Source organism: Carassius auratus, chromosome 3 (assembly GCF_003368295.1).
Source record: "Carassius auratus strain Wakin chromosome 3, ASM336829v1, whole genome shotgun sequence".
NCBI classification, from domain to species: Eukaryota; Metazoa; Chordata; class Actinopteri; order Cypriniformes; family Cyprinidae; genus Carassius; species Carassius auratus.
This window is the reverse complement of record NC_039245.1, coordinates 29,839,349-29,860,155: the sequence shown is the minus strand read 5'-3', so window position 1 is coordinate 29,860,155 and position 20,807 is coordinate 29,839,349. Positions and strand designations below refer to the sequence as shown.

Sequence of the window (20,807 nt, the reverse complement as noted above, 5' to 3'; positions counted from 1 at the left end):
AGTGTGAACACTGTACTATCTTTGGTTTGCTGTTAAGTAAACTGTTAAAATAACACTCCGGGTAACCCAAGACAGCAGTTCTTTGCAGTCTCTGGACGTTCCAAGCAACTGTAATGGAAGGCTTGCCTCTCCATTCGTTCTATTAGACAATCAATTGTAATTTTTTTAAAATGCAAATGACATTGGACACTTTTCTGTGCTTTTCTCGTTCAGAGTTAATATTATTTTCAACTTCAGGTGCTCAGAGCACTCCTACAAAAACACAAGGTGCCTGGGGCACCTAAACAGTGTGCAAAACGCTCAGTCAACAGAAAAACTATTTAAAAAAGGCACCTCTCACTACAAAAAAAAAAAAAAAACACATTCTGTGTGACTGGCAGAAATTAATTTGTATGCATGAGGCAGTTATTTACCTATAGCAGCTAATGAATCCAAAATCTTGCACATTCACAGAACATAGCTTACTTAAACATTGGAAAATAAAGTGGATTTGACTGTGAATTTCCTGGGCTCACTCTATGCAAAGCAGACCCTTCATTGGGATTCCACACAACCACAATCACACACTTCTACAATTACAATTTGAGATCTTAGAATCATACAGAACCCTTATGTTCAATGGTGATGGTTTCTGTTAAGTACAAGTAAGACTGCTCGGTGACTAAAATTGGAATAAAATTTTAATAAAAGAAAAAATACAAACAGATTCAAGAGGAAAGAAACCTGAAGAAGGGGAGGATGACGGAGTGGTGAGGTACTGTAAAACTATGTCAAAGTCAATATATTACTTCTGAAATGTTTCACAGTGTTTTGTAAAAGTGCATTGCAATACAAGTAAGGGGATATAAATAATGTATTGGAGCTCTATTGTGTTTCTCAGAGCTCGACTTGTTTGTACATTTACCACTCATACTTTCAGGTGCATTAATATCTAGGAAATCAGAAGGGCCCGATCATAGGATCTGAGTGTTGAGTCTGTCCTCGAGTGGCTTGGAAAGATCAAGGTGGGAGGATCTGAACCAGAGCTTCACGAGTACTCGATCCCAACTTGTCCGGAAACTTGACTGAGAACTCCAGCACCATGTCTCCTCTCTTTTCAGGATATTTGGACAGTGGCAGTCCTTCTCCCACAATCCTCTTCTTCATACCAGGTTTGATGACATCACGTGATGTCACTGTGACAGTCCTTCCGTCCAGGGTGGGAGCGCTGATGGTGCAGCCGCACAGAGCCTGAGGAAATGATGGTTAAGACAGATTAACAAGACTTACTTTTGCCTTCATTACCCTTAAATCTTTAAGAGCAGATCTGCATCAGCTGCTTTCAGATTGAGCAACATTTACTTCACAGAGCCGTACCTCACTGACAATTAGGCAATATCATGTTCATCATCACAGATCGAATCGCCTGCGAAAATGAACGCGATATTGCGTAACTTGTCAGTGAGATATGGCTCTGTGTGGTGAATGCTGCTCCATCTGAAAGCATGTGAAAATTACAATAAGAATAACTCATAAACAACCATATATTGTCATAATCGTGTGTTTATTAGTCATATCAGTAGTGATGATTTATTGTTGATTACAGTACCAGCTTTACTAATAAAATGACAATTGCGTTCAATTATTCGTGCAGCCCTAGCTGAAAATGTTTGAAAAGCTTAACAAAAGTTCACTGGTGTATATTACTGGATGTTAAGTAACATTATCTCAGCAGCAGACACTAGACACTCACCTCTCGGAGGGATATCCTTGCAGGATAGATGATGTCGGAGCCGTCTCTTCGAAAGACTGAGTGAACCTTGTCCTTAACCACAAACACGATGTCGGCAGGGATGTTGGTTGGCGTCTCATCTCCCTCTTTGGGAAAGGTAATCTTTGTCCCCTCCTTCCAGCCACGTTTGATGTCCACAGTGAGGATCTTGTCTTCGGTGCGCACCGAGCAGCCGTCCGGGTTCAGCCTCTTCCGAGAGATCTTCATCTTTTTCGTGCAACCAGAAAACACTTCTTCTAGACTCACTTTGAGTTCGTGCATTACTGGGGGGTCTTTCTTCTTTTCCCGGCCCCTGTGCACACCACCTGCCCGAGATTTGAAAGATCTGGGGAATCCGCCCATTCCTCCCATTCCGAAGGCCGCAAAGGGGTCATCAATGTCCATGTCATGATCTGCGCCCCCAGCAGATGCAAAGAACTGATCGAATGGGCTACGGCCACCAAAGAACTCTGCAAACATGGCGTGAGGATCTCCGTGAAAACTATAGCTAGGGCCATTGATACCACTACCGGCATGTCCCTTCAGCCCTGCGGGAGAAAGAAATGATGTTTATGGAAAAACAGCAATTCACCATTTGGGAAAACATGCTACAGTTTAACTCTATGTGGTACTGTGGGAGCTCACGTAACCAACAAACGCCTCACTCAAGGTCCCAATTTACTTCAGGCGAAATCAAATAGCGAAAGTGTGTGATGTCATTTCAAACAAACTGTAGCCAAAACAATGTTTGTTTGGATTGTTGAGGTTTGAAACAGCTTGCCAATATTCTGGAAAACCCTTTCAAACTGCCACTGGCACATGATTACAAAATGAGCGGGTGATGGAAATCTTGTCAGGTTCGTTCCTAAAAACACTGGAGCCAGACTGAGACCTCCAAATCTCTGGAACTGAACCATATAAGGCCTTTAAAATGAAGATAATAAAAGTTAAGAACCAGCATCTACATAATATTTAGATATCTTTAATAAATATTAAGTTACTGGCAAAATTGGGGTGGGGGGGAGGGGGTGGTGGAAAAAGTGCCTTTCAATTTATTTTTAAGTGTGACGACTGGCAGATAGCTAAAGTCGACAAATGTAACTAGTAAAGTCTATCTTTCTAAAGTAATTTCCCCTCTCCTCTATAATTTGGCTCATAATCTCAGGTGAAAGTTGTCATTTTGACTATTACTAAATATCCATCCATGGTATTTAATTTTTTGACATATTTTTCATTTTCATTTTATTTAACCACGAACAAATAACTTTTCTAGTTGCTTTTCTAACTGCGGTCTTTGTGATTTGTAAAGTGTGCATAATGTAAATATCATCAGCAGCATACAGTACACATACTGTACACACATACCTTCACACCTGAGTTATTATTTATTAACTGACTGATTGCCTTTTTTCGAACTTTGTTTTACCCTTGAGTAACATTTAAGATTTTAGCAGTGTGTATATCGGGGGCCTTTAGAGTATACCAGCGAAAAGCATAAACACATGTCAGGACACATGACATGTCTCTTTTTAAATAATAATAATAATAATAATAATTATAATAATAATAAAGAAATATCTAAACATCTACACTTTTAATAAACAATACAATGTCACTTGCAACTTTTTTTATTATTAATTTCCACAACACTGTTGTAGCTGCTGCTGTACTGCACTTTCCCTCATGGCTTAATTCATAGCATATCAGTGTCTGTGCATCTATCTTACAATTAAACCTAAACTAAAATTAATACAAGGCAACTACAGTCATTTTTAAGGTCTATCTATTTGTCTGTCTCTCTATCTACCTATCTATCTAACTACCTATCTATTTATCTACCTATCTGGTCCATAGCACTGTTTTGGAAATGTTCAATGGTAATCACTCAAAATATAATATATAGAACCATATCTAAAATCATCACTGGCACTATCACACTATCTATCTATCTTTTTATCAATCCCTCAGTCTGTCTGCTGTGGGACAGTGACAGCTCTTACCATCCTCTCCATATCTGTCATAGATGTCTTTCTTCTTGGCATCGCTCAGGACATCGTACGCTTCGGCGACCTCTTTGAACTTATCTTCTGCTCCGGCTGATTTGTTTTTGTCGGGATGAAATCTCAAAGCTTGTTTTCTGTAGGCTTTCTTGATCTCCTCGTCCGAGGCGCCCTTCTCGATCCCCAGGACCCTGTAATAATCTTTACCCATCACAACACTCGGCTAAAACCCCACTGATGCTCAACTGCCCGTCTCCATGTGTCGATATCCTCCAAATATTGAACGATTTGACCAATTTTAAACGATCCTCCTCCTGTCCTGTCGAACATGAAGCGCGCGGATGGAGTTCTTCAAACTGTTTTTAAGTTATTTATACAAATCCTCACTAATCGCACATAGCTACTGCCGCATCCCCACAATATGATAACATTTTCCCGAGACTGTACGACTTTAGTATCACACGGAGTTCCCGGGAAAACGCACGGTGAGTGTAGTTGTCAACGTCGCCGTGGCGAGCATCCACAGAAAGTCCGAGAAAAATGACTTGCTCGGCGGCGCTAGAGACAGATGCTGCAGCTGCGACTGAACGAGCGCCTCCTGCGGCGAGGAGCGTGCACTGCATGCAGACTATGAGAGCAAATTAGCCTAGAGAGAAATTCAAACTGCTCGACTAGCAGTAGTTAGTTATGAACACTGCCTTACTACTAACTGAATATTGTACCGTATACACCTCATAGTGCCGATTATAAAAAAAAAAAAAAAACAGTAAGTCAAACAGTAGGTTTATGCTAATGGTAACTCATGCTAACAACATGACCTTGTGTTATATAGCTTATGTAAGTGGACCCAGTTATTATTTTTGGTTTTGTATTATAACAACGTATTATTTTCGCAGTAAAGTCAAATAACTTTTTTTCTCAAAAATCATAATTTCCTATGATTCCTATGCATTTTTTTATTTTGATCAACGCACCTAATTGTGTTTTAGGATGCAATATTACATGTAGTACATATGCATTTTTGTATGCTTATTTTGGCAAATATAAGATCATCTGGGAATTGCTACACAGAACAATCATATACCCTGCACAGTATTACATTCAGTACTCTATACTACAGAAATAGTAGTGCTATGTTAGGATGTTCTTCCAAACATGGGGCTGAGCAGTTGTTTACGGTAGTCTCGCGGTACAAAAAATAGCAGGCCTACTGGTTTGGTTTAGTCAGCACATTTTGTTTCACTTCAGACATCGTTCTGTTTTACCATAAGTGCCCTGCGAAGTGGACTTCACAGGATATACAGCCATGATTTATTTTGTAAGGTAGCTTATATGTTCCATCCAAATAGCATTAAAGTGTGTGAGATGTGAATCTAAATTTTATTTATTTACAGTCACACGTCACACTCCTCTAGTAAGTTTTGTCTTTGTGTGAAGATACTGCAGGCTCTAGTGTAGACTGGTGCAAGTCCGTGAATGGATGTTCCAAAGTGAAGTCAAATTCAGTGGATTAACCATAAGTAGGGAGCAGTGAACACTGTGTAGGGACCCTGTCAATCAGAACACAGTTCATGCATGGAGCTCTCTACTGGTTATCTGAATAAGGTGTGTTAAACAAGAGAGATTCACAAAATATGTAGAGCTGTGATATACAAGGACTGGAATTAAGAACCAGACTAAACATTGTGTACACCTAAACAACGAGTCATGATAACACATTGCTTTGAAAATGTATATTTCTCATTCTTCAAACATTTAGCTCAGCTGTGAATTGTGGAAACAGTTGTAAAACTAGTATGTCACTGACACAGTATTACTGCAAATCGAAATGGTTTAGTCTAACTAATGTAATATGATCTCTTGTTTGATTCCATGCGTGCATAGTCCGCACACCATGATCATTTGCAGCAGTTGAAGTAAGTAAACAAATTTAGGCTGTCTTCACTCTCGCTGCACTTGTCTGATGAGACATTATTTCATGCATGTGTGAGCATGTGTGCAGTGCCTTGCAAAATGGCTTTAGACCTTCCTAATAATTTAACTTTGAATGTAATATGTTTCCTTAAAAGCAATTATATTTGGCATTTTCACTGAATACAACTCAAAATCAGATATTTGAAAACATTACACATTGTCTAATTTTAACTAAGGATTTTAGGATTGTATCAAATCAAAGCTACTTGAATGAAAACTAAATCACATCCAACACACTCTTTTGTGAATTCGTTAACTATTTTATGTTTTTGGACCTTCATACTCGCCATACATGCAACATTTTTCATTTTATTTAAATGCATTTTAATATATAATAATTTTGTTATAACTTTCAAAATAACTGAAATAATAAATAATAAAAGCTATATAAACTAAAGATTTTTTAGTTTAGGTAGCAACAACTTGTCCAAACCTAATTGAGAACCTCTGGGGACCTCAGAAGTGGCTTATTTATTGAATCCAAGCTTGTTGTGGCCACAGACAAACTCAAACAGATGTCCTGATGGAGCCACTGCGTGACTCTGCTTGCAAGGCTGATGTATTAATATTCCTCAGGCACACACTGCTCTGTCCCTGCTGTACAGATGCACGCTATCCTAACCCTAATTCAAAAAGAGATGGGGTGTGGAGGTAAGAGTCACGTCCAATTGGATTGGTCTGAGTCCCACAAGGTCACGGGGCTGGGATTCAGAAAACAAGGCACACAAATTTAGCTTCCTGAAAAGCCGTGGATTATGTCTTGTGACTCTCAGATTTCGTCTCCAGAGGAGTGCTTTTGATGGCCACCCCTCAGGTGTCAAGAGATGGGAGATATTTCAATCACACTGCACTCACTCACACCAGCCTTTTCTGGAGACCCTCCGGCTGCACTGCATTCAGCGGAGAGTTGGATTTTGGATTTATTATTAAGAACTGAGGCTCGAGGACTTGGGAGTCATGTGTGGGGTGTAAATGAGACCTTTGAACTACTAAACACAGGATTCAGCGTGCAATAAGTTGGAAGAAGTGTCATGGATGCATTAGCTTTAGAGGCAAAAGGGGCTAAGAGTGAAAGTGCAGCACCTGCACCCCCTAAACCCAGACCAAAACCCCCCAAAAAACCAAAACGGATTGTTTACTTTGAGGTGGAGATACTAGACATCAAAACCCAGGAAAAACTACTGCTTCTGGATAAGGTATGTGCTTTTTAATGTGTTACAATGCACAAACCGTTACTAGCAAACTGTGTCCCTGCTAGAAAAAAAAATACAATACACCAGCTGAAACCAGCCTAAGCTTGTCGGTTTGCAGGCTGGCTTGAGTGGGGTTTTAACAATTTCTTGACCAGCTAAAACCAGCTACTTCCAACTTAAACCAGCTTAGACCAGCCAAACAGCTAATGCTTTTTCTAATTTTTTTTTTCATGACTTTCGTTGCTGTCTTTATTAAAAACAGTATATTCAAGATAAGATCAAGATATAACTGTATATTTTGCATTTGTATATTGTGCATTTACATATTTATGTAAAATTGTGAATCAGAATGTGGATATTTAGCAGCTGTCTATCTTTCTGCAGGTAGAACCGACTGCCACTATTTTGGACATTAAGTCTATGTTCCACAAATCAAGTAAGTTCTGCTCGGTGCTAAAGAAGCTATGAAACCGCAAAGCCTTTCTTTAAATAGCTTTCTACAAGGATGATGATAAGTTGATGACATTGAAATAATGGTTTTAGCAAAGTCTTACATGTCAGGCTTCAATTTTCACAGATCCACACTGGTATCCTGCCAGACAGTCTTTACGCCTGGACCCAAGTGAGTACATCTGCTTTATAACGGTTGTTAAAAACGTATCTGACATACTAACATGCTTGATTAATAATTTATAATTACAAATTACAAATTAATAATTTGTAAATGTTGTTTAAATACAACATAACATTGAAACAAGCGGCTTGCGTTAGTATTTATTTATTTGATTATAAATGTTATTATTTTATTATTATATATTTTTTTATATTATATTACATAATACCGAAACCAGTGGCATGCATTGTAACATTTGTTATTTATTGTATTTCAAAGCATTTCACACAAAAAAATGTTTGTTTTTCAGCATATTTCAACGTTATTCAAAATGAATATAAAAACAATGGTTGTCAAACATTGAAGAATCGTGTTCATAGTTAATGAGATGAACTACATATGCATTCAGCTGATCTGAAATTGTAGCAAAAAAAGGTTCAGACAAGTTGGCGTCCATATCCTTATTCAAGCCACTGCATATGTAAAGAGAAAGTTAATGGTTGTGCTATATTGGTGATTTCAGAAGGAAAACCCTTAAGAGATGAGGAAATCCTTCAAGAGCTTCCTGTAGGAACCACCGCAACCTTCTACTTTAGAGACCTGGGAGCCCAGATCTCCTGGGGAACTGTGAGTGTTTTCCCCAACACACGAATAACAACGGAAACACATGCAATCATCACATATAGTATAGCAGCTCTCTACCTTTTTGACTCCAAGGCCTCTTGGAGACTCTCACATCTGTGCAATTAGTAGCATTTAACAATGGCTTTGAAGGTTCCTCATCAGCAGGTAGCTTCAGTATTCTAATCTTTGTCTAATCTTCCACTGGTATGTTTTAGGGAGTTAGGTTCGGCTGATGTGTGCACAGTCCTCTGGTTCAGTTTTCTCTCACCTTCCCATCACTCGATCCTCTTTCTCAGAACATGTAATCTCTCTGGCACCATTTCCCCACAGGTGTTGAGCCCGTTCACTTTCTGCATGCGTAGCCCCTTTGCCCACTCCTGACTCCCACGGAGCTGGGATGATGACAGCACATGGGAGGCACGTTCTATAAAATCATAAATTTAACGGTTAAGACTGTAAAATTGTTACAGCAAAAACCTGTTGGTTAACTGTAAGTTCCCTTGCTATATACAGTCCAGATCTGTGCTATTTCTAATGATAAGTTTCATGTTATTTTACAGTAAAATATTGTTAAATATTTAGTGTTTAGAAGTGAAAAAGAACAAGTCATCTAAAAAAAACATAAACTGACATTCCTAGAAATCCCTGTGTGACACATTTGAAGGTTTTTCATTGAAATTAGTGTTTTGTTATCAGTTATATGTACACTGTAAAAAAATGACTGAATTTAACTGTAAAAAAAACTGTGAAGATGCTACAGTAAAAACCTGTTAAATGGTTAATTCCCCTACTATTTACGGTGAAAAAAAAAACTGTATTGGACACTACATGTAATTTTATGGTAGTATACAATTTTTTGTAAGTGGAAAAAGACCATATAATTTACAGTAAATAACCGTAAACTGACATTCCCAGGACTTCCTGCGTTACATTTAAAATGTGCATTTTTACGTTGTTATTAAACACTGCTTGTGATGTGCTTTGATTCATCGTGTGTTTTTCTCATCACCTCCACCATTTGGTGATCATCAGTGTATTACAAAGGTACTTTGTACTTAAGTAATTAAATAAGTTGGTATATTAACATTGTATCATTTAATGAAATTACGGTATTCAACTGTAAATTTAAGTTAAAACCATAAAACCTAAAATATTGCTACGGTAGGAAAATTCTGGCAACCACAGCAGCCGTTTTTTTTTTTTTTTTTTTTTTTTTTATCGTACATTTTATGGAATTTTCTTTACAGTTAGGGTTTTATGTTACATCATATGGTGCTAAATTAATGTTTGTTGCATTATTTTAGCGTCATGTTTATTATCATGATGGTGTTTTGTGTGTTTGATAATGTGTGTGTCTTCTATATCTTGTGAAAAGCTACTTGTGTGATGAGCTTTGATTCAACATGTGGCCTTTTCTTTAGGTGTTCTTCAGATATTTCTGTGTATTTAAGGTAGTTGTCAGTATATTTAATTATTCTCCATCCAGTCACTGGATAAAATCAAGTAGTGATCTACATTTTTCTTCCTGTTTCACATCCAGAGTTAAAATGTGTTTGTGAATGTGTGTTTGCAGGTGTTCCTAATCGAGTGCATTGGACCACTTGTCATATATCTGCTGTTTTATTTTCGACTGCCTTTAATCTACGCTCCCAAGTACGAGTTCACCGCCAGCAAGCATTTGGTTGTGCAGTAAGTATCATGAAGAACACTGCCATCAGATCAAACAAGACACTGGCCCAAAAGGATTTTGGGAATTATGTTGAAAAGCATTTGATGGATGTCTAGGAATAAAATTGGATTTAATCTGGTATTAAACTGTTCTTCACAGTATTGCCTGTGTGTGTCATTCCTTCCACTACATGAAGCGAATCCTGGAGACGTTGTTCGTCCATCGCTTCTCCCATGGCACCATGCCACTGCGCAACATTTTTAAAGTGAGGATGCCTTGCAAGTGTATTTCATTTATATGAATATAGATACCTTTCACAAGTTTGGGGTTGATAAAATATTTTCATGTTTTATAAAAATGTCTTATACTAAGAATATTGATGACTCTTAGATAAATATTATATGCAAAAAAATGTTCATGGCTATGCCCCAACATTTGTCGTCTACTTCAAGAGAGAAAAGAAAACAGCACTCAACAGTTTTTAAGTGGATTTCCAGTGTTGGAGGAAATGTCACTTTATGAAGATTAGATCATGCCTTCAATGCAGTTGATATAAATGCTAAATAAAAGTAATAATCACTGAAATTCAATCAAACAGTAATTTTATATATTGCAAACAGGAAGTCTGTAAATGTGATTGTTTCTTCAACAGAACTGTTCCTATCACTGGTGTTTTGCTGCATGGATGGCTTATTACATCAATCACCCACTTTACACACCGCCATGTATGTAACATTCATTCATTTCCTTTATTAAACCAGGTTAAAATGTATGTTAAATGGGCTGAACTGTCTGTTTTTGCACAGATTATGGGGAGAAGCAGGTGAAGGCAGCGCTGGCAGTCTTTCTAGTAAGCACTGTAACTGCACTGACTTCTCCTGTAGTGTGTCTTCATAGCGTTCTTCACTTACTGATTTCTTATTTTTGCAGTTCTGTCAGCTTGGCAGCTTCTCGATTCACATGGCTCTGCGTAATCTCAAACTACCTGGTAAGATCTATAAAATAAATCACAAATCTCCAATCAGGCATTCTGGTTTTATTCACGAAACGCATCAAATTGCTCTTTTTAATGCGAAGGTTGTAAGATTAAGAAGATTCCTTATCCAACCAAGAATCCTTTTACATGGATGTTTGCACTTGTTTCATGCCCAAATTACACATATGAGGTGAGACTCTGTGGTTGCATTATGAGTGATTTCATGTCTTTATAGAGTTTTGCGCTGATTATGTATTTTTGTAGGCCAACCCTTAAGTTAACCTCTTTAAAGGAGGGGTGAAATGCTCGTTTTCACTCAATATCCTGTTAATCTTGAGTACCTATAGAGTACTGCATCCTTCACAACTCCGAAAAGTCTTTAGTTTTATTATATTCATAAGAGAAAGATAGTCTGTACCGATTTTTCCCGGAAAAACACTACCGGCTGGAGGCGTGACGTGTGGGCGGAGCTAAAGAATCACGAGCGCCAGTAGGATTTTGCGTTGAGAGCGTTTGGAAGCTGTGACATTACGTGAGGACAAAACCAACCAAAACAAACCATGGGTAACAGTCAGATTCAGCGTATATTTATGATCCAGAATCAGATCAAGAGGCAGAAATTTAACAAGAGCAGCATCAGCAACAACGTCTCTATGTGGTATGTACTGAAACTGTATATATTTTCTTAGCGGTTTTGGAAAATGACTAAGTTCCACTTTGTCGTCTTTTTTTTTTTTAAGCTGTACATGTGGAAAGTGCAGTTTGATGACAACATCGCATGTTGTTTACTTGATGTGCTTACGTGCAGATAGCTAAGTTAATAACACAGAGATATTTGAAGCAGTTTTACTCACCGCATGCGATTCCAACACACGACCGTGACCCTTTTTCGTTGGGACTGCATTATCCTAAAGAAATAAACAATGTGCAAATCCGGTGTCAAACTGAGCCTTGTTTGTAAAACAAGCATCTTCGAAATGCAGGGAACAAACACAAACACTTGCACAACTCCGTTGATGCTCTGTAAAAATAAACTCCATCCACTGGTCCCTTAATGCTGTTTTTTTTTTGGTAATCTGTGCAGGGTTGTCTTGCCCTGGCAACCAAAAACACTCTTCTTTTGTGACATTTCGCGACGCTCTCGCTCTGATCAGTGAAGTCTGTTGTGCTCTCAGTGCTCTGCTATAAGGGAGCGCGCGCTCTTCCGGCCTTAGGACCTAAGGAAATTCCGCTCCATCTAACGTCACACAGAGCCATACTAGAAAAAAACTTTCCGAAACTTGTGACAAACCGGAAGGAGTATTTTTGGAACAGAAATACTCCTTCAAATGTACAACTTAATTTTTGAAACTTTGTCCATGTTTAGCATGGGAATCCAACTCTTTAACAGTGTAAAAAAACGCAGTATGCATGAAATAGCATTTCACCCCCCCTTTAAAAAAAAACAACAACAAAAAAAAACACTGGGATTTTTCCATTGGCTTTTGGATTACTGCGGAAACTATGCTCAGTGACCAACAAAAGTACATGATTCTTACGCATTTTGTTCATCATGATATTCCTCACAAATTTACATTTTTAAAATTACATTTAAAGCTCAAATGCAGTAGGAAGAAGAAGAAGAAAAAAAAGAAGCTAAACACAGACTATAAATTAACTGCAGCATGGTCACTTCAGCGTCACCGCTATTAAAATGAATAAGTCTTTATAATTTGGTGAAAACAAGCAGTCTAAGATACGTCGATGAGTTTGTTTCTTCATTAAAATGAGAAGCCAATGGGACACTGGAACCAGAAGAGCTCAAATTCAAACTCATTTCCAGATTTTGGCCTACAAAAATATGTCCTCCCTGCAGCAGTCTGCAGACCTCTTTAGCAAACGTGTGTCCTGTGTGAACAGATAATGCTGACCCCTGCTGGTCACATTGAGTAAATAACAGACACTTGCTGTACTTCTGTAGCTGGGATCTTGGCTCGGATTCACACTCATGACCCAGTGTGTCCCCGTGTTGTTCTTCACTGTGGTGGGATTCATCCAGATGACCGTTTGGGCCAAAGGAAAGCATCGCAGCTACCTGAAGGAGTTCAAAGAGTATCCCACACTGCGCTCCCCAATCCTACCATTCATCCTATAGCAGGAAGATACAACACTAGAAATAAGGTCAACAGAGCAAACATAAGTCAGTGTTTTACTAGTTTGTGTATATAATATATATAATATATATATATATATAGCAAGTCTTAATATATTTTAATAAATTAAATAACCATAGTACATTATGAAACTATAATGGATTCTATTTTATTAATAATAATAATAATAAAATGTTTTATTGTTAATTTACAAGAATACAGAAAATGGTTCAAATTTATGGAAATAAAAAGATACACAATTAGCAGAGAAAGTACCACAACCTAAAAATAAAGTGTGACTCTTTTTGTCAGAGAGCTTCAGTCTTGGTGAGATGTGAATTAAAGGGCAATTCTGCTCTTTTGAGGTAAACGTAACACACTTTGTTTTTCTTTTCTTCGAAAATGACTAAAGCAAATTTGTACGTAGCAGCTATCCTGACTGATGCATGCATCAAACATGTCAATGTGCATACATTTATGGTAAGCTTTTATGATATTGGCTTGGAGGAATCGAATGAAACTTATATATATATTATACTGAGTTGCATCAGTAATTGGCTTCATATCTCTGCTTGGCAGGCAAAATGCATGACAGAAAAGATTGATGCCACAAATGCAGTTTCAGATTCTGAAACTGGAATTTATTTCCTAACATTGCATGTCCATTTTAAGACTGCTGTAAAACATTGCTGAACATCGAACATTTAATTGGACAAGAACAAGGTTTATATAATATTGCGACACTGTAAATCATATCTGACAAAAACAGAAGGAAAACACACTGGTGAATGAAAAGCTCCACCATAGAAATAAAAAAACAACACTTCTACTGAGACGAATGGTCCGTTCAGCCCTGTGACGGATGGATAGAAGGACAGACTGCAGGGCTGAATCATGCGGCATGTCCTCACACGGAAGAAGAGTAGATAAACGGAGGAGGATTGTGCAAATCAAGTCTTAAAGAGTTAACGTGTCTCCTCATTTTATGGCCAGCGCTCTGAGCCAGGAGAGTTTCAGTCTGTTTTCTCTGAAAACACCAGCACTATGAGAAGAGACGGCTGTCGTCCTGAAAGTGGCTTCTCTGCAGCACCTTCACATGATTCTCGTAGATCTTAAGAGCGGGGCCGAGTCTGATCGACAGACCAGTCAACACGTCACTGCGCTGCATCAGCAGTAAGGACTTCCCATCTATTTCCTGTTGAAAGACATAGAGGTATAAATACTTGTTCTCAGTAAGGACACAAACAATTGATCAGAAGTGACAGTAAAGACGAAAGATTTCTATTTCAAATAAATGCTGTTCTTTTGAACTTTCTATTCAAAGAATGAATATAAAGTAGAACCACTGTTTTCATCCTTGATAATAATTGCTTGAGCAACACAAAAAGCATATTAGACTGATTTCTGAAGGATCATGTGACCCTGAAGACTGGAGGACTGGTGATGAAAATTCAGCTGCGCATCACACGAATTGATTACATTTTGAAATATTTTCAATAGAAAACAGTAAGCATGAGATCCTTAGAGAGTAGTTTAAAAAATCTACAGACCACAGACTTTTGAATGGTGATGTATAGCTACATACTGTAACTCAACCACTGGGGTACATTTGAGATTTTCTTAGCTAAATTATTCACATAATTATGGTCATACGATTTTAAGTAATGTATATTGTGTTTGAAATCACCATATAGCTTATATTGATCATCTTTTTTGGAGGAAAAAAAAGTTCCATTTCCAAAAGCTACTCTAAAAGCTCAAGTAGTTGGATTTCCTTGTTTTGGGTGAAAGATATGTCCACAATAAAGTGATATTTTCATTATCATAATGTGCACAGATGTTTCACTTCTGAGGGGTGCTTGTAATTCCCTTTATTGTATTCCTATTGTTGTTTTCCAATGGTGACTCTTATTAGAGAAATGCTTTTTTATTATTACAGTGTTCCCGCACCTTGAATTGCATTTGAATATTTCAGATAGGAGCATAACTAGAAAAATACATAGTCACTACACAAATTACATTCATTTCATGAATTTCCATTACCTTTACCTGGCCTGGAAATAACAATTTAAAACTTGCTGACAATTGTTTTTTCCAGGACAGTGGGAAGCCTAAAAATCAACATAAATAAAAGAAACGTATTGCGCATTATATTGGCATGAAAATTTAAAAATGACATCTTATTTGCATAATTAAGATTTAATTTTCATTAGGCAAAATAATTTTTTAATTTTTTTATTTTTTAGGCTTTGGGTTCAGATTAAATGTGAAATTGCTGTGCTCCACTAATACTAATACCAATGACTTCAAAAAAAAAAAAAAAAAGGATCTGCACTCACTAGTTCATTATACAAAAAGCACAACTGGCAAGAACATGCTCGGGACAGGTTGGGTTAACTCCGGTACTAACCTGTGTCCTGAAAGCTAGCGCCTGCTCGGGGAAACCCACAGACGTGAAGTAACTGGCCACATCAGCCACGCTCCAAAGCAAAGGGTCCTGCCCGATTTCTCTCTTTACCACATCACTGAGAGTGAACAACAACAGATTAAACCCTCAAAGTCTAAGAGCAACTCAAACTAGGCTTTTTTCATATCACACCGACTATAATGAATTCAATGGACAAAGTGTTTGATAAACATTACAGTTCTCTGTTTGACGCCACAGAGATGACACTCTACAACTCTCTTTTTTCTTTTAGTGTTTATAACCAAAGATAAAAAGACAAATTTGGCTTTTACTCACTTTTCATTATTCATCCCTCCATTGTCAAGATTGTTTCCCCCCACTGTTTCTTCCTCAGTTGTGCTTTTGGTGCACAATTCACCTGTGAAAGTACAGTATCGAATACAAATGGTAACATCCAGTGAGGTCACAGATACAGCGTGAAATTTAAAGAGCACAGGCAGAACCCTCACCCTCCTCAACAGGATCAGACACAGCGTGAAGCCCTCCATCTGACGTCCCCGCCTCGTCCTGATGACAGACAGACACGATATGACACAGAGGAACAGGACAGATGTTGAGCTGTGATTGGAAGCGCAGGGTGGACGTGCTCACCGGTGTGGCTGTGCAGTCTGACGGCAGCGGATCAGGGGTGAGCGCGCTCCTCTCCACCCTCGGCCCCTCCTCGGCCTGAAGAGACGAGAGACAGATGGCCGCTGGCTGCTGCAGGAGCGCCACAGATCCTGTGGGTCACAATGACAGATACCGCCAACTCAAATCTCTGTAGGCTGATGTCATACACATCCACCGACTGTTTTAGCTCAAATCGTGGCTTCTTCTGATGAAGGTCTGTCATTATCAACAATTACTGAACTCTCCAAATCCTTGACATGCATTGCAATGCCTGAATTTGGCAGAAATTAAATGAAATGAGAACAGGAATTGCAACACACTGAGGGTTGCTTTAATAACTTTTCACTGTCAAAATGTGTTTTTTTATGTTTGTCTCTTCAGACTTCACACAGCTTCAGTGAGAAAACCCATGTATATTCAAGGAAGACAGATTGTTGTGCATCTACTTGCTTATTTTATATAAATATACAAGTGTAGAAGAACAAATATTTGGTTACACAATCATCATGGAACATCTGCATATACATATATAGATAAGGAGGCCACTGGTAAAACATTTTGCAATATTTTACATTTTAATATACTGCAAAAACCATACTTTTAAATGGCACTTGAGACAAATGCCAAAAAAGCAAATTTAACAATTTGTTGCATTATGACAGCTTGCATTTCTGTCATATTTCTACAATTTTTACATAAAAAAACCCATAATTCTGATGTATATTAATTCCCAAATAAATGAATCACTACGTGTTCACCTGCCCTTCCACTGTTTTGCAGTCAACTGTCTAGTTCTCATAATGCTTGATTTCACCAATAGATATACAAAAGTACAATATTTTACCAGATATGCATGTTTTTAATCAATATTTCAAATGAATGCAATAATTTTACATTTCATAAGAACAATATTACACAATAAGGGCAGGACCACAATAGATCAACTGATGAATTCTAGAAAAAATTAAAATAATGATAATAATGGGGAAGTCGTTAATGCATCCTCGATTAATAAAAATAGTGGATTAACTTTTATTAGATAATTTACATAAAGTTTCACAGAAGTGTAGAAACAAGGTTCCAAATGGCATGTTGTTGATTCCTCATGTTGCATTGGTTGTTGATGCAGTCCTTATTTTAAAAAATTAAAATAATGATAATAATGGGGAAGTCGTGGCCTAATGGTTAGAGGGTTGGACTCCCAATCGAAGGGTTGTGGGTTCTAGTCTCGGGCCGGACGGAATTGTGGGTGGGGGGAGTGCATGTACAGTTCTCTCTCCACCTTCAATACCATGACTTAGGTGCCCTTGAGCAAGGCATCGAACCCCCAACTGCTCCCCGGGCGCCGCAGCATAAATGGCTGCCCACTGCTCCGGGTGTGTGCTCACAGTGTGTGTGTTTGTGTTCACTGCTCTGTGTGTGTGCATTTCGGATGGGTTAAATGCAGAGCACAAATTCTGAGTATGGGTCACCATACTTGGCTGAATGTCACTTCACTTTCTTCACTTTCTTAATCTCAATTTGCATATCATGTAAAGGTTGTCAGTGGGTTTTCACTGCACAAAGAAATTCAGTCAAATTCTGTCATTTTGGAAAATCAAAGAAAGGTCGGGTGAAATCCTGAAGGGGCTGCTAAACAGCAAAGATACAATATCTACCACGGGGTCGGATGATACTACACTAACAAGCCAAACCTTGACCCCTTGGATTGACCTGATCAGACTTGAGTACCTGTGTCCTGCTGGGCTGCTGGCTGAATGTGCTCAGGGAGGATGTAAGTGCTGTCGGGGTCGTGCCTCAGAGCATCATGGGTAGGCGAGCTCTTGGAGGATGTGGGTGAGGGAACAGGCTGACTGGTGTTACTGCTGGTGATGGGACTCATGCTGATGCCCGAGTCAGTGGTGCTCTGAGCGCACATGGCATCCAGACTGCTCTCATCCCCCTCCTCGTCCATGCTGCTGTCCATTCCTGCCGTCGTGGACATCTCGTCCTAAAAAGATCACAGCATTATTATCATCATCATCATTTTTAGACAAGTGCTTCGATCACTGCCAGGACTGCATCAACAACCAATGCAACATGAGGAATCAACAACATGCCATTTGGAACCTTGTTTCTACACTTCTGTGAAACTTTATGTAAATTATCTAATAAAAGTTAATCCACTATTTTTATTAATCGAGGATGCATTAAAGTGATCAAAAGTGACAGCAAAAACCTTATGTTATAAAAGATCTCTATTTCAAATAAATGCTTTTCCTTTGAATCTTCTATTCAAAGAATCCTAAAAAAAATGTATCACGGTTTCCTCAAAAATATGTTATTAAATAATAATTTTCAACATGAATAATCACAAAAATGGTTCTTGGGCATCAAATCTGCATTTTAGATTGATTTCTGAAGGATCATGTGACTGGATGAGAAAATAATAATATATGTTTGATTGAATAATATATATTTTCATCTAATTTTAATTTGGTATAATATTTTTGTGAAATTAACCTGCCATTCAAGTACAGTCTTAGTTTTTCTGACTGAACACAAGAAGAATGGCTGAGTCAACTATATAATGAAGGCAGATTCTAAATGGTTGACTCTCAAGTGTTGAACTGTGTTCTCAGGGCAAGGAGGTTTTACATAAATACCAAGATAATGAGAAGAAAACAATCAGTGTCTTTAAGCGGGACTTCATGGTGATAAGCAATGCTTAAATGTAGCAGTATTTTACATTTAAACGAACACACATCGACTACCACACTTTGTGTTTATGTTCAGTCGGTCGCACTGCAAAACTGGATCGCCGTCGACTCGAGCTTCAGTATCTGAAGGCCGCGCGCACTGTTTATTCAGACAGAAAATCCTCTTCGTCCGATTTCTTTCTCACGCTTTTAACGCTGGATTCAGTTGGCACGATGGTGTCAGGAACGTTACTAACAGTATCGAGCACATCGAAATAATGTATTCATACAGAATGAAGGACATTACGGAAAGAGCTCGCTGTACTCGTCTCGGACTCGCGGTTCTCCGGCGGCAGGCATCAGCGCGCGCTAAGAGCGAAGCGGGGGCGGCCTCATGAATATTAAGTTGCGTGAGGAACGTCAGCGCCCTGAGAGTGAAGCGCGCTGAGTTAATGTATATTAATGAGGCACGCCACAGGCGAACTTCACGCAGCCTAGTTAATATTCATGAACCCGCCCCGCTTCGCTCCGAGGCGCGCTGCCTGTCTGAGACAAGCGCGTCCCAAAGCAAGCCAACGTTAAACGTGGCTAAAGCCGACATTTTCTCCCTAAAAAAAGAAACACCCGAAAACTAACGTTAACCTTTGTTCACGTGTTAACCGGCGATAAATCAGTACGGCAGGTTCACGAGCCCCACTAACGACTTCGTTTCGCACTTCGCGTGCACGGACATAAAGGATCATCTAGCAGCCCGTCTAATGACTTGAGCTTCGATGATCCATATAAATTATCGTATTGACTCTGTCACGACTCGCACAAGAGCAAACAAATTAAATTAAATAAATAGTAATAATAAAAAATAAAATAAAAACTCTCTCGTCTGTAAACAATCACTAATGCAATCGTCTCCAGTGTCGCTCTTTGTGCAAAATGCGTCAGTCGGCTGATCCGTGATGTTTGGGTGACTTTCCCCCGCTGTGCGAAAAGCGAGTTTGGACTCATTGCAGAGGATTTCATCGCGCAACTTGAGTTACCGGACTCATCCAGCACAAACAACAACTCGCTCTGAAAGATTTCGACCTCGCAGATCAAGCGCTTCCATTGTTGGAGCTTTTCCGACGCTCATGAAGGTTCGTGCCGCTCCCCGTCTGCGCCAGTCCGCGCGCGCGCGTCTGTGTGTGCACTTGCTTTTTCATGTTGCATTCGCCTGAACACCTCAACTAGTTATAAAAACACCAATACTTGGACATTTCGCGTCTCGTTTTTCCCGGAGCGCAGCCGCTTGCTCTGTGCACTCACTTCCATGTCCTCCATGTGATCCTCATCCGCGGGACCGAGAGCGCTGTCGCCGGTGCTCCAGTCCGCGAGACAAGGCTGTTTCACCGCACACTTGTTCTGCTCGGGTTTTCTCCTGCCTCGTAGCACCTTTGCCGCGTTGCGATAGGAAACCGAGCCTTTATAGTTGACTTTGAGCACCGTCTGCTCCTCTATCAGTTTCTCTAGTTCTGAGCGGGTTCGGTCCCAGTCCGAGCCGTGTCGTCTTTTAACCATTCTGCAAATTCTGTCCAGGTCCGGTCGCGCTTTCCTCGACCTCAGGGAGTCTATGGAGCCCAGGATCCACTCGCGGTACGGCTCGGACATTATTCCTATTGCTCTTCAAGCTTGATAGAGTGGATGAAGTGCGTCAGTGTAGCCTTTTCTACGTGACGCTCGCAGTCTTTCGAGCCGCGGTGCGAGCGCGCTGGAGAGAAAGAGCAAAAAAAAAAACGGAAACATACTGTACGCGTGCGTTGATCACATTGAGCGCTTTTAAGGTGGAATGCGCTAGATGCGCTCCCGCCACTAGGAGATTTAAGGAGGCGTCGCTAGGTTGCACGTTTCCGTGCCGGAATGCAATACTAGCATGATGCATTAGTGCATCCTTTTTTTTTTAAAGTATCAAGTCGTCCGCACTATACAATAGTAAACGTTTAATTTACATTCCTTGTTTAATCCATCCACTTATTATTATTACTTTTTTGCCAATCCAATCAAATGATTAGTCGAGAGGGAAATGCGCTGAGTGAAATATACTATGTAGTATACAGTACACTGTTTGTATAACAAGGCGTTATGCAACAAC

At 39.2% G+C, this 20,807-nt stretch overlaps 3 protein-coding genes across 4 annotated transcripts; 1 reads left to right on the top strand and 2 right to left on the bottom strand.

Annotated features, from left to right (window-relative positions):
* Window positions 1-662: 662 nt before the first annotated feature.
* On the bottom strand, window positions 663-4,297 carry LOC113053759 (dnaJ homolog subfamily B member 1-like). The gene is made up of 3 exons (XM_026219032.1): window positions 3,751-4,297; window positions 1,733-2,298; window positions 663-1,230 (listed from the first exon to the last, which is right to left on the bottom strand). The coding sequence occupies exons 1-3, from the start codon at window positions 3,959-3,961 to the stop codon at window positions 1,000-1,002; spliced, it is 1,008 nt and encodes a 335-aa protein (XP_026074817.1). The 5' UTR covers window positions 3,962-4,297; the 3' UTR covers window positions 663-999.
* Window positions 4,298-6,416: 2,119 nt separating this feature from the next.
* Window positions 6,417-12,977, top strand: LOC113042176 (very-long-chain enoyl-CoA reductase-like). Its single transcript, XM_026200801.1, has 11 exons — window positions 6,417-6,920; window positions 7,302-7,353; window positions 7,495-7,539; window positions 8,054-8,157; window positions 9,728-9,843; window positions 9,983-10,088; window positions 10,476-10,548; window positions 10,630-10,673; window positions 10,754-10,811; window positions 10,901-10,989; window positions 12,760-12,977. The coding sequence occupies exons 1-11, from the start codon at window positions 6,756-6,758 to the stop codon at window positions 12,931-12,933; spliced, it is 1,026 nt and encodes a 341-aa protein (XP_026056586.1). The 5' UTR covers window positions 6,417-6,755; the 3' UTR covers window positions 12,934-12,977.
* A 571-nt stretch (window positions 12,978-13,548) lies between these two features.
* LOC113053743 (scm-like with four MBT domains protein 1) lies at window positions 13,549-20,489 on the bottom strand. 2 transcript variants are annotated; one of them, XM_026219016.1, is made up of 7 exons: window positions 19,985-20,489; window positions 17,739-17,997; window positions 15,990-16,117; window positions 15,848-15,905; window positions 15,675-15,756; window positions 15,342-15,456; window positions 13,549-14,126 (listed from the first exon to the last, which is right to left on the bottom strand). In XM_026219016.1, exons 1-7 carry the CDS (start codon window positions 20,324-20,326, stop codon window positions 13,974-13,976), a joined length of 1,137 nt encoding a protein of 378 aa, XP_026074801.1. In that variant the 5' UTR covers window positions 20,327-20,489; the 3' UTR covers window positions 13,549-13,973. The 2 variants fall into 2 exon arrangements, with proteins under 2 accessions (XP_026074801.1, XP_026074808.1); XM_026219023.1 differs by lacking the exon at window positions 19,985-20,489 and adding an exon at window positions 19,720-19,914.
* Window positions 20,490-20,807: the final 318 nt, after the last annotated feature.

Bases quoted from the DNA above. Each gene is read 5' to 3' on its own strand.
- LOC113053759 (XM_026219032.1), bottom strand. From the start codon at position 3,961: ATGGGTAAAGATTATTACAGGGTCCTGGGGATCGAGAAGGGCGCCTCG. The intron at 2,299-3,750 runs GTAAGAGCTGTC...TTTCTCCCGCAG, and splicing joins TGACAGATATGGAGAGGATG to GGCTGAAGGGACATGCCGGT. The intron at 1,231-1,732 runs GTGAGTGTCTAG...TCATTTCCTCAG, and splicing joins CAAGGATATCCCTCCGAGAG to GCTCTGTGCGGCTGCACCAT.
- LOC113042176 (XM_026200801.1), top strand. From the start codon at position 6,756: ATGGATGCATTAGCTTTAGAGGCAAAAGGGGCTAAGAGTGAAAGTGCA. The intron at 7,540-8,053 runs GTGAGTACATCT...TGGTGATTTCAG, and splicing joins GTCTTTACGCCTGGACCCAA to AAGGAAAACCCTTAAGAGAT. The intron at 9,844-9,982 runs GTAAGTATCATG...TGTTCTTCACAG, and splicing joins AGCAAGCATTTGGTTGTGCA to TATTGCCTGTGTGTGTCATT.
- LOC113053743 (XM_026219016.1), bottom strand. From the start codon at position 20,326: ATGTCCGAGCCGTACCGCGAGTGGATCCTGGGCTCCATAGACTCCCTG. The intron at 16,118-17,738 runs GTACTCAAGTCT...TGTGACCCACAG, and splicing joins AGCAGCCCAGCAGGACACAG to GATCTGTGGCGCTCCTGCAG. The intron at 15,457-15,674 runs GTGAGTAAAAGC...GTTCACTCTCAG, and splicing joins GGAGGGATGAATAATGAAAA to TGATGTGGTAAAGAGAGAAA.